Source organism: Rhinolophus ferrumequinum, chromosome 2, assembly GCF_004115265.2.
Source record: "Rhinolophus ferrumequinum isolate MPI-CBG mRhiFer1 chromosome 2, mRhiFer1_v1.p, whole genome shotgun sequence".
NCBI lineage: Eukaryota > Metazoa > Chordata > Mammalia > Chiroptera > Rhinolophidae > Rhinolophus > Rhinolophus ferrumequinum.
In genome coordinates this window covers 9,865,201-9,878,353 of record NC_046285.1, presented here as the reverse complement: position 1 = coordinate 9,878,353, position 13,153 = coordinate 9,865,201, and the positions used below count along the sequence as shown (strand labels likewise).

At 44.4% G+C, this 13,153-nt stretch overlaps 1 protein-coding gene across 1 annotated transcript in view; it reads left to right on the top strand.

The window, feature by feature from the left end:
- The window catches only part of CLRN1 (clarin 1), a 37,707-nt gene that overhangs the window by 22,038 nt on the left and 2,516 nt on the right, over positions 1 to 13,153 (top strand). The window contains 1 exon segment of the mRNA XM_033135703.1: positions 2,920 to 3,099. Within this exon segment, the coding sequence (XP_032991594.1) occupies positions 2,920 to 3,099 (180 nt within the window).

The window sequence follows — 13,153 nt, the reverse complement described above, 5'->3', positions numbered from 1 at the left end:
TTTATAAATATAATTTGTGCAAAATGGTATCTCATAGATTTATAATGTGCATTTCTCCTATGGTGAGAAGATAAAGGAAATATGGTGCAACTAAAACTCACATTCCAATGACCTGCCCGTGACTCCTGAGTGAGAACCCCGAGTGAACACCAGCCGGATGCAAACGACCTTGTCTGTATTCATGAAGAGGGTGCTCCCTGTCCGACAGCGCTCAGTACATTTTATGTATGGACATATGTAATTAGTTCTATCTAGCTGCAGCAAAGGGCTTGTTCTGAGCCAGTGCGACTCCCTCACCTGGTCCCTTCCTGACACCCAGTCGCTATAGGACATGCATTTGCACGGCTGACCACTTTCTCCTCCTTGCACCGTTGTCTTCCCTGAGCAAATCCCTCTCATGGATTTGCTCCTAACTCACAAGCTCTCTTTCTCATCTCCTTGGCTGACTTCTCCTCCCTTCTGTGTGGGAAAACATAGGGGAGCCCCAGGGCTCCTTGCTGGCCCTTCTCTCCTCTAACTACAGCTTGTCCATAGGAATATCCATTCCATGGCTTTAAGTACCAGGGCCAGGACTAGGGTGAGGCCACAGAGGCAGCTAGGACATAAAATTTAAGGAGACATTCACTCCTAGGCTCTGCAAGTGCAGGGTTGGCCCTGGAGAGTGACTGTCTCCTTAGTTTTATACCCTAGGCACCTTCTTGCCTCAACCCTAGTCCCACCTCACTACACACACCTGCCTTCTCCCTGGACCTCCAGACACATACGTGCTATTTGACATCTCTACTTGGAGGCCTTAAATGCAACTCAAACCTAAAATATCTAAAACAGGACTCTTGCATCACGTCTCCCTCCCATGCCCAGACCTGCTCTTTCTGCTTCTATCTCGGATGATACTATCACCGTTTATTCTGTTGCTCAGGCCGAAAATTCAAGAGTTAGCCTGATTCCTTTCTTTCAACAAGTCCTGTCTTCTATCTCCAAAATATATTCCAAATTTGACAACCTCTTCCCACATCTACGCTACCCCCTTCGGCCAGGCCGTCTCTTGCACTGTATATAGCTGCCCCCACCGCCGACCCTGGGCTCCCCTTTTCCCCTTATACTCACTGCTCAGTAGCTAGAGTGATATTTTGACATCATAGAGATTGTGTCACTCTCTTACTTAAACCCCCCAGGGGCTTCCAGATGAATTTAGAATTAAAATCAGACTCCTTACCCAGATCAATAGACCAGGATCTAGCGGGATGATCACCTTCCCCCAGCACGGCAATCTTACTTCCACCTCCCCTCATCCACCTGGCTCAGCCACCGCTCACTCCTCCCCTGGCATGCGCTTCCCCAGATCCTTCCACAGCCACTTCCTTCTCAACATTCAGCTGTCAGTGCAGGTGTCACTTTCCTGACCACCCCCACGCACTCCCAATCTCATTACCCTGCTTTATTTCTCCACAGACGTTTCATCATCTGAAAATGTCTTATTGCTATCACTGCATAATAATCCCCCACAGCTCAGGGGCTTAAGACAAATTGGATTAGTTCAACTGGACGCTTCTTGATTGAGTCTCTCCTGCTGTGGCAGTTAAATAGCAGCTGGGATTAACATCTTCTGGGGACTTGGCTGGGCCAGACGTCCAACACTCTTCCCTCCCAGTCAGTTGTTCCTCCAGGTGGCCTCTTTCTCCAACAGAGAGCCTGGAATTCCTGCATGGCAGCTCAAGCCTCCAAAAGTGATGAAGTGGAAACTGCTGGCCCTCTAACAGCCTAGGCCTGAAACTGGCACGGTGTCCTCTGCTGCCATATTCAGGTGGTCAAACAACCATAGGCCATCCCAGGTTCAGGGGGACTGTGGAATAAATTCTACCTCTTAAAGGGGAAGTGACATGTGTGTAAAAGAAAGGAGGGGAGGAATTGATGGTGGCCATCTTGGCCAATAAAGTCTCACATTTATTTGTTTGTTTATTTGTTATTGGCTATCTAATCCCATTAGGTTGTAAGCCCCATGAAACAACAGGGGCCATGTCTATCTTGTTTTATGGCTCTATTGCCAGCACCTAGAACAATGCCTGGCACATAGTAGGTGGTCAATAAATAAATTAACCACATGATAAGTGTTTGGGGACCTAAAACAGACTGGACTAAGCTTCCCCAGATTGGTTTTGCCAGATTTGCTGATGTTAAACGTGGTGATGCCTCACCAGATAAGAGAAATCCTACATTTATAAAGGATTTTATTTCCTCTGCAAACAAGAAAACTTATCCTGAACACAAAATCTAGAAATAGATTTGGCGTGTTTTCCAAATGGAAAATATGTCTTGTACCACCAGAAATTATTTTCCCACAGCTTGTGCTACATCAAAATATTGAAGTTGACTGCAGATATCCCATTCTTTACATTGGTGTAGGATAGAAATAGTTTTTGTTTTTCTTTTTTGTAGCAAAGGAAATATAAAAACCTACTGATATTTGAACCTTTCTGGAGATCCCCAAACTGAAAATGTCATTACAAGTTAAGATAGATTTTATATATATATATATATATACATACACACACACATATATACATATATATATATATATATATATATATATATATAATGACTGAGAAATGTCATTAAAAGTTTGGTCATAAATATGTATAGTTTTTGGTTATAAAGCCAGCACTTGTTTATTTAAGTAATTATATATGACCAAAAGCAGAAAAAACATTCCCTCAAATCTCCCCTTTGCCAGTTTTTACTATAAAATAGTCTCGTGTCTAAATCATTTTATAAATCCCTTGTAAATTAGTAAGTGAGACTGTGTTCATCAGAGGGATTTTAGCAATTTTTCAAGTTAAAAAAAAGAGGGATTTAATTCTTAAATTTACGCTTGCAGATGACGGCTAATTAAATTTCTTTTAATGTTTGTTTCGTCTTCAGTTTTCCCGAATTTGCTGAAAGCGATCCCAGTGAGCATCCACGTCAACGTCATTCTCTTCTCCATAATCCTTGTGGTCCTGACCATGGTGGGGACAGCTTTCTTCATGTACAATGCTTTCGGCAAGCCCTTCGAAACTCTGCACGGTCCCCTCGGACTGTATCTGCTGAGCTTCATTTCAGGTGAGGACAGAATTCCACCCCAGACAGATGTTTCAGTGTGTCCAAAAACAGGTGCTACCCAAATACAAAAGTACAGTGTGTATATAGAAATGCTCAGTAGCATTATAAATGACAGCAAAAAGTGAAGGAAAATATAGTTATCCAACAGTAGGGAATTCAATCAATATGTGTGGTAGTTTATGTGAATGACTGTGACGCTGCATTCAATTATATTTTTGAAGATGATATAATCAAAAGGATTAATGCTTGTATCAAAAAGTTAAGTGAAGAAAAGTAGTATATAAGATTTTATAAACATCGACCTAATTGGAATATACATATATATGTAGGATTACATATATATATGTAGGATTATATATATATGTATATGATTATATATGTATGATTATATATATACATATATAGGATTATATATATGTAGGATTATCTATCTATATATATATGCATATATATAGACACACAGAGAGAGAGAGTATTCTGTTAGTAGCAGTTACCTCTGAGCAGTGAAATTATGGGTGATTTTCATTTTTTCTCATAGTTTTTAATATTCACAAGTGTTTACTATTTGCATTTACTCATAACAAAAAATAAGTAAATAAAAACCATCAAAACAAGCAAAGCGCCAGTGTTCCATCCACCCTTATGAGTTGCCATATTCAGGCCTGTAGGTACTTTGTGTAGCCTAATGGTAGGTGGATCTGGGCAAGGATAAATTCTAAACCCAGAAATTAGTTCATCAACAAACACGTGCTACTCATAACCAGAGCTGATGGAAAAGAATATAAAATCCAATCAGGGCCATAGGGTGCTTAGGAAATATTTACAAGGAGGCAAAAGATGAGAAAATAAAAAACTGTGTATATCACTCATATGTAGCCATTGTTCTATAGAACGTCTTTGATTTGATCCCACTCTAAACTTGCAGGAAGACTCAGTACTGTGTCATGTTCCCAGGAAGCAAGCAGTTTTAGTAAAGATTTCATGGAGACATGAGAGATTACAACTCACACCAGCCAACAGTGAATTGAAAATCCCCGTTCTCCTATGTTCTATTCTCCTTTGAAGTTGCCCTTTGACTGTCACCAGGCCCCAGGCCCCTTCTTGTTCTTGACACCACTCCCTTCCCTAGGTATAATTCAACCCCATCCACACACTTGCATAGGCTCCTTCTCTACGAAACCAAGCGGCTCGCTCTCAGAGAAGGCACTCAAGCCTGTAGCGGTTATTGCCCTAGCTCACTCCTTCAGGCCTTAACCCATGCACATCTTGCCAACCAAGTGACTCATCCATCCAAAGCAGTTGTCTCTCTAGTGGGGGTTCTGCTAATATTTTTTCCAGATCTTTCACAAGCAGATAATACTGTTTTCAACTGTGTAGCAGTGACTACCCTATGAGGGCAGGGTCCAAGTCTTTCTCATCTTTGCACCTCTAGCCAAAGCATCCAGCATGAGGCTCGGCACACAGTGGACAGTTCAATATGTATTGTGGACTGGAAAAAGCAAGCCCAGAAGGAGACGTTAACTTGGTCACTTAGTACAGTAGAGGTTAGAGAAATCAGAATTTAAATGGTTTACAACTACCAGCAGAGCAGGCCCACAGAGGTGGTGGGACGTGAGCCAGAGAGAGATGGACGGAATATCGTAAAGGAAGGCCAAGGGCTTTGCAGTCAGGGCAGCAGAGCAAGAGCTCAGGTACCAGGTGTGGACAGACAGACCGAGACAGAGATCCAATCGCACGGGAAGGTCCAGGTTACAAGTGGGTTTTGCCACGGTTTCCCCCACCCAACATACCAAACCAAACTGGACCGTGTGCTATTTTAGTGAGGGGCACTGAAGCAGTCGGGTCAGCTAGAAAACAGAACACAAGCTATTTTAACAGGGAATAAAGCATTCAGCAGTGGTTCTTAAGGTGGGGCCCCCAGGCCAGCAGCATCTACATCAACCTGGGAACTTGACAGAAAAGCAAATTCTCAGGCCCCACTCTAGACCTACCGAATCTGAAACCCTGCGCGTTAGGCCTGACCGTCTGTTTTTAAAGGCTGTTCAGGTGATTCTGATGCAAGCTCAAGTTTGAGAACCAGGGTTATAGGGAACTGATTAAACAGGAGACGCTGAGGAAACTCAGAGACAGTAGTAGTATCAGAAAGCAGCTCCCGTCGCCAGGGCTTAGAGAACCAAGGGAAGTCTGGGGTTACCAGAACCTAGAGACTTAAGGAAAGGCCTGGGGCGCTGGATCTCAGCCCACTGAGGAGATGGCACTGTACCTTGAGGAGATGGCACTGTCAGGACCCCATGAGGCGGCTCTAGGATTGTGGAAGGGGCTTGGGAACTCCCCACTGCTGACACCGGTGGGGAGAAGTGCTCTTTCTGCAGCCAAATGGAAGGAGCGGACTTTCCCCTGGCCTCTCCCCCTCTCCAGGGCTCTCTATTGGCAGAGCCTAATGGGAAGCAGCTGACAAGGCAAAGCAAGAGTCTGGGGAGTCTTGACCCAGCATCACAGAGCAGAGAAAGAAGAGCTGGTTTGAAGCCAAGACACAACAGCTTATTAGCTGGCACAGCCATCTCACACTCCAGCTTCTGAATGAAATGCAGAAGAACAGCCCATTTGGAAGACAAATTATTTGACAGTTTTAACGGACGACCAAACTAACGGGATTTGAAAAGCAAGGTGACTCAGACAATGCAGTATTTAATCCAAGTCCCAGATCTTAGCTCGGCTTTTGGCCAAGTCTAACGCAAAGAAAACCTGAGCACGGAATATATGTGGAAACACACAGACCTTGTGCTTACACTATAGCTTATTTATCTTTGAACTTCTTGCAAAAGAAGGTGCTCAGTAAAGGTTTGCGGGTGAGGGAAGGAAGAGAAGGGAAGAAAGAAAAAGAAGGAGCCAGCTCCAGATCTGTGTCTTGCAGAGGATAAAGGCCTAGTGTTTCTAGATCATCTGCTTTTTTTTGTTGTTGTTGTTTAAAGTCCCAAATCCTTATTTTTAAATACCAAAATTTTCAATACTTTTTAAAAAAAATCTGTGCAGGACGATAAAACATTTTTGAGGGTCAGATGGACTGACAGTTTGTGACCTTTAGAGGTAAATAGGTCGCTACTGAATCACAGACTGTCTCATCCCCCTTCAATCTATAGACAGTCCGCAGAAGCCCCTGGAGTTTTGGAAATGTTTATTTGAAGTTGTAATATTCATGAAAACTGTAGTTCTAAACCTTAACGGTAGAAGGGTGGGGGCTTTACAGCCCTTATCACAAACACTCTAAGTGTGAGCGAATAAGTCACACACTCAGACCACAACCTGTATTAGGAGGTCCTTTATTTCCACTGTGAGAAAGTCCCCAGGGAGCAGCTCACTTCTACTGGCTTTCCTTCTCTGTGTCTCTGCCCAGGTGGCCTCCCTCACAATCGGCAGAGAAAACTCCTTCCTCCTTGATCTCATTTTCTTCTTCTCTCACTCACCCCCTAGAGTCTGCCTTTTCTTGTGCTGATATCCTTCCAGGGTCATTTCTTCAGCTGTCTACCCCCCTACTGGATGGGGACCCAAGGCTTGGCGTCCTGAGGCAGCAAGACCGAAAGAAAGGAAGGGAAGAGAGGTCTTTGTGTTGTGTACCCCAGTCCTCTCACACTACCCAGAATAACAATGCTGTGAGCACCTCCTTATGTCTCCTGAGAAGGTGCCAGCCAGACGCTGGAGGTAGAAAAGAGAGGGAACAATGCTTTGGATTCGGCCACCAATGCCTTCAGTTACCACAGCTTGCTCATACACTGTCGCTCCTGGACCAGACGGTCCTTGCTTTTTCCATGGCCTCCAGTTTGGCTCATCATATTCCTCAGTCTTCTCTGTGTACCATGTCTGACCGCTATCATTGTTCCATGAAATCCAGGCAAGTCGATTTGCTCTTTCTTATCCGGTTAATTATAAACTAGGTCTGAAAAATTGTTCCCTTAGTTAGGATTTTAGTAATATCTTAATGATTCCCTGCAGTTCATTTGCAGCAGTGATTCTCTTTCCAGGCTGTGCATTAGAATCACCTGAAGAGCTGTCTAAAAATACTGATGCCAGGTGCCACGCTACACTAATTAAGTTGGAGTCTCAGGGGGTGGAGCCTGGGCCCTGGTGTACATATGTTTTTAAGCTCTCTCAGGTCATTCTAATGTGTGACCAGTGTTGAGAACCACTGTCCCAGGGGCATACATTTCATTTATTCAACAAACCCTGAGTTCATGCCCATTGTGTGCCCCTATAATAGGCACTGGTGATACCACGGTGTATCAGGCACGCAGTCCCGATAGAGCCCCCAAGAGAGTGGGAGAGTCAAACAAAAGTGTACACAAATAATGACATAAAACAATAACTACAGTTAGGGTGATAAAGAGGCTCCTATGAAAGAGAAGGAAGGGGAGAAGGAGACGGGGTTCTGACATGGTGGTCAGCGAAGGCCGCTCGAGTAGCTGAGTTCTACAGATACAGAAGATCTGAGGACCCTCAGAGAACTTTCCAAGGAGAGAAGCACACCTGAAGACTCTGGGGAAAGCAGGAACTGAAAGCAAGCCCATGTGGCCAGGGAGTAGGCGGTGAGGGGGAAATGGGAAAATATCAGATTAGACAGATCAGTGGATGCCAGTTAATGTCCGACCTCAAAAGCCATGGTAAGTCTTTTAGAATTGATTCTAATCGCAACGAGAAGCTTGTGGAAGACTTTAAGGAGATGTCATGTGGATGATGTACCTTCTAAGAAATGTCTGGTGAAAGACTAGGCTATTGCATTGGAGATGGAGAGAGATGAATAGACTCAAAACATCTTGAAAGTAAGTCTAAAATATTGTGCAAGTAGCTTGAGCACTTAGTAGGCAGTGGTGACATTAAGCAAGATGAGTAAGACAGGGGAGCAACCGGCTTAGAGTAAAGGGCAACAAAGAGGTGGAGAGAGGAGCTTCGCACTAGAAATCAGGAGTTCTATTTGGGGCAGTCTGAGAGCCTGTGAGATGTTCAAGTGGAGATGTCAGTAGACAGTAGGCTATATGAGTCTAGAGTTCAAAGAAGAGGTCGAGATGAAAGACATACATTTAGGAGTAGTCAGGAAATAGATATTATTTAAAGCAATGACAATGGATGAGATCATCTAAGGAGAGAACGTAGATAGAGAAAACTTGGCCTAGGACCAATCCCTGAAGAACACCGTCAGTTAATTTTGGGTTGAGGAGAAGAGGGAGCCAGCAGAGGACAATGATTAGCTGTGTCCAGAAGGGGAGCAAGGAAACCAGGAGGCTGCGGCATTCCAGATGCTGCAGGAGGGGATGTTTCATGAGTACCAGTCAACACTGAGGTCTGTGAGTCAATGGGAGAGTAAATGGGGGGAGGGAGGGAGGTGGCAGGGGGAGGCAGAATGTGGAAAATAGGGTCAAAAACACTTCCCTTGAGATTTATAATCCAGTAAGGGAAAGAGAGAAACACACACAAATTAAAGAGGTGGAAAAAGAGAGAGAGCCAAAAAAGAGGGAGCTGAGTATAGAAGCAACTGGATGCACAGTTTCACACTGGAGCACTGATATATGAGTGTATGCCTTTATATCTTCCATTCTAGAAGGTTCCCAGTTGATGGCAGGGTCCCAGACCTGCATGTAAAAGAGAACAGCCTAGGTGGAAGACTTGCCATGAGTCAACAGTAGAACATTCTAGATAGCTCAGTGAAGACCGTCTGAGGGTGATATGCAATGTGTTGGCTCAAGCTTTTTGGAGGTGATGAAAAAGTCCAAAATGTGGACCTATTGCAAATTACACTTATTATGTCTTCTCTTACATAAAGCATTATGTTATGAGTTATGCCAAGCAAGGCAAACAAATAAATGACTGCCTTCCTTCAAAAGGGGGACGCTCCTAATATGGGTCTAATTAATTATGATAATTACAACTGTGGCAGGGAATATACATTAGCAGAGTCATATATGAAACGTGCAGACAGGAAAATAAAGAGCAGTACAAAAATAGAAGAATGCTTATATGGTATATCAGCTTTAGTATCAATAATGGCCTCTGTGATATGTCTAGGGCACATTATGCTGCAACTGATGGTGAAAAACTGTCTGTAACTTGTCTCACTTCAATCCTTACGGAGGAGCTGTTGTTCAGAGTCCAAGACAGAGATCTAGGGGTGTCCCGGCATCAAAGCCACGGAGCCTGAAGAAGGATAAGGATCTGTGGTAGGAAAAATCAGCAATGAAAATATTCTCATAGTTTCTCAGCACAGAAGAGGAAGAGCACAGACTCTAGAAAGGAGGCCACAGAAGGGAAGAAGAAGTAATATTAGCCAGCCCGCGATGGCAATGGCAAGGAATTTTGTTTTGATAGGCAGGCAGCGGCTGAAGGGGCAGGAGTGTAGTGAGAGGACCGCACTCTAGGTCACTCACATACGACAAAGGATGCAGTAGGAGGACTGTTTAACTCACTGTGCAAAGGGCCCAGCCATGACCTTACACAAGGAGATGCTCAACTTTGTTCTGTTACAACAATTGCAAAGAGACTCCTTCTCTGCTCAGAATGTGCACGTGTGTCTTCCCTTCTGTTTCATTTAGAGTCACAGCCCAAGTCCTTGCTATGACCTCAAAGCAGCACTTGATGTGCCCACCCCTGAAACCCACACACACGACTCACCACTTACTCCTCTCTGCCTGGCTCTCTTCCTCTCTGCGCTCTCACCCCCTGGTTCCTTTGCACATGCTGTTCTCTCAGCCTGAAATGCTCTACTCAAATATCTACTCTCTCACTCTCTGACTTCCTTCCAGGGGCACTAAAATGTCGTCTTCTCTCTGGGGCCTCCCCAAGTCATCCCCCGTCCCTGCTTTATTTTATTCTCCTTAGTGCATATTACACTCCACTAAACTATAGAATGCACTTACTTGTTATTGCCCCTCTCTCCACTGCCTCCACCACTGAGAGCTCCATGAAGAGAGAGGTTTCTGTCTGTTTTGTTCAGTGCTGTCCCTCCCCGTGTCCACCACAGTGCAGTGAGCACCCCATAAATATTTGTTAAGTAAGCAAACAGTAGGAGCAGCTTTGCGTATTTCCTGGTAACAAATGACATTCTCCTTTTCTGAAAAATCAATTCAAATTAGAAAAGAGCGTGTTTTTAGACCATTTCTTCTTCGCACAAATAACTCCTGTCACTAACATGACACTTGTAAAGCGGGCTTTAAATGCGGGCTCTTCCACTGTCCTTTACAGAAGAGGAAGAGAAAAAGTTGAACCCAACTGGTGTTAATCCTTCATCCACACCTGCTCTTTGGAAACACATGACCAAATAGCTCTCCATTCCGACCTCGCAGTCTATGCATAGTTATTAGTTTGCTTTACTGTCCTTCTGTCCCTTTTCTAGATGGTAGACATTGATCTCTAAAGCCGTGGGAAGCCTGAACCTCTTCCATTTGGGAAAGAAGTCTGCAGGTTATCTCACCTCCAATAAATGACTTTGTAGTGAGATTGCATCATTTCACAGAAAATTAGCACTGACACCTGCAAAGTTGTGGCTTTCCCAGCCCCACTTATCATCTCTCAAGACTCTTTAAAGAAGAAAATTATTGATTTATCATTCTGTAGAGGAAATGGAATGCCTCTAACATTTGTCACCTATAAGAGAGTTTAAAGATAATGTGGTGTTAGCTTTCTGGAAATGTAAATGTTGGTCCTTACTTTAAATGAGACTGAAATACTAATTTATGATTTCCCAAATACAATCTCAGTGATAATGGGAGATTGTTTCAGCGTCTTTTTTTTTTTTCCTCGCCTTTGAGGACACATTTCTACCAAGACCATGGTACCCTGGACTCCGACAGATCCTGGCAAGAGGTTCCCACCCAGGAAAGCACAATCACGCTCAGGGGCCAACCAGCGAGGAAGAAGCAGTTGTCATGTTGGCTGTGACCTTAGTTTCCTATGTTGTAAGGACCGGAGGAGAGAGGTACCCAGTTCTGCAGCCCCAGACAGCTGCCTGCGAGAGTCAAGAGTGTGCCGTGTCTAGCACATTACAAATGTTTGATAATTGACATAATTCATGGTGTGACAGCCTGTTAACTCAGCAATCCTATTCACTCAAAAATTAACTCAGTAATCAAAGTCCTTAAAAGAAAAAAGAAAAAATACTACCGTACCAGCCAGATGGTGGGGAAATCAAAACATGAAGGAAAAATTGCCGGTCTTTGAGTAAAACACTGGGCAGAAAAACCTGAGTCCTAGGTTTGGTGATATTCCAAATTTTGGCTTGAGCAAGGCTTGGCACGCTTTCCTAGGTCTCGTGTCCTCTAACCTTTCTTGTGAGCAGGAGCAGTGTTGGTCCGATGGACAGACATGTGGGCAATCTGTCTAAATGGCCCCAGCTGAGTTTGGGCTCTTGGTATTCAAGGAAAACTGGACAAAGGAAGAGGGAAGCATGCAGGCCCGATCCTAACATTTGTAAGGCCTTGGGCAAGAGTATTAATGAAAGGGCACATGCTCTGTGTCTAAACAGTTAAAAGTTAGACTCTAATAACTTTTAGGCTATTCACAGAGCCATGTTCTGCCCTGCTACCTTGACAAACATCTCTCCCTCAGGACCTGGAAGGCCAGAGGCAAATTTAGAATTCTTGAGCTCAGGGAATTCTACCCTTGAATGTGGTGATGGGAGGAGAGCTGCCCCGTCTGTCCTCTTTCCTTCCCGCTCCTGGTTCCACTCTGTAAAAGACCCCCTCATATACATACATACGTGGACACTCCATTGTGTATCTGAGCTCTGACCACATCCCCAAACAGCTGTGCCTTGGTCACCTTCAGGCCTCCGGGCTGTGTACCAGCTATGAAGTCTGCCCTTGGGAGGGCTGGCCCAAGGAAGGTACCTGTGTGACCCTGGAAAGCACTCAGGCTGTTTGGGTCCTAGGAATACATCTAGAATGTGAGTCAGGGACTCCAGATGGGCCTGCCCCATGGACTTCAAGGATTCCTCACGCCATGGGGAGAGGGCTCTCCCGAAGAGAGAGCAGGACCCTCTGAGTGTAGGACCAATAGCAGAAGCCCCCTTGCTGGAGTTGAAGGGCCACACTAGAAATGGGCTAAGCCCTGTTCTCACCGTCACTTACCTCCCTTACACACCTCTCCCCATGTCCCCAGCAGCCAGGCCACCAAAACAAACTCTTTGTGTGTCTCTTTTGGCCTATCAGTCATAAACTGTTATACTGCTCTCACGTCTCTTTCAGAGCCATCTACAGAGAAAAGCAAAAGTATCCTAAATTCACACTGAATTGTTTCCCTTCATATCTCTTAGCAGTGTTGGCAGAGATTCAGGCTGGGTTTCTATGCTCTGACTCGGAAATGACAAAATGGACCTCATGGCCAAGCCCAGAATCCAGAGCAGAATCTTGGACCATCCTCTCAATGACTAGACCACGCACTCTGATTCGAGAGCTTGTGCGCTGAAAGTATTAGCTGTGGCAAAAGGCTGTGAGTTTCAGACACCCCAGGAAACTTCTACTTTAGGAATTTGAAATGCAGTCTCACTACAACACTGTCTCCTTAACAAAGTAGTACCTTTAAAATATTTAACAACCTGAAAAGGAAACCAAGCTTGAATTTTCCTTTCAAGCACTAAGGAAGTACAGTGTTTCTCTTCTGTCTGAAATTCACCTCCTCCTCAGACAAAGAAAGCTCTTAAGGTAAAAGCAATGGTATTTTCGCCACAATTTTCAAATAAAAGATACAGAGCAAACAGTATTGCAGCCTTTTTTGTTGGATCTAACAATAAAGGAATAATACATTTTTGCCAGGGGAGAGCTCAGAATACAAAAATAGGCTGACAGAATTTACAAAGGCATATTCTCAACTACCGCTCCGAGGCTTGTGGGAAGTGGTTTCATCATTTGATTATTTGGGGGTGTATTATGATGATCCAGCGGATGGGGCCAGTCCTGGGTGAAATTCTAATAGAGAAATGTGATTTCCCCTTTCCTGCTCACTCCCGTCCCCCACCCCACATGATCTACCTTCACCCCAGCACAAACCTGGCCTCTGGAAAAGGAATGGGGGC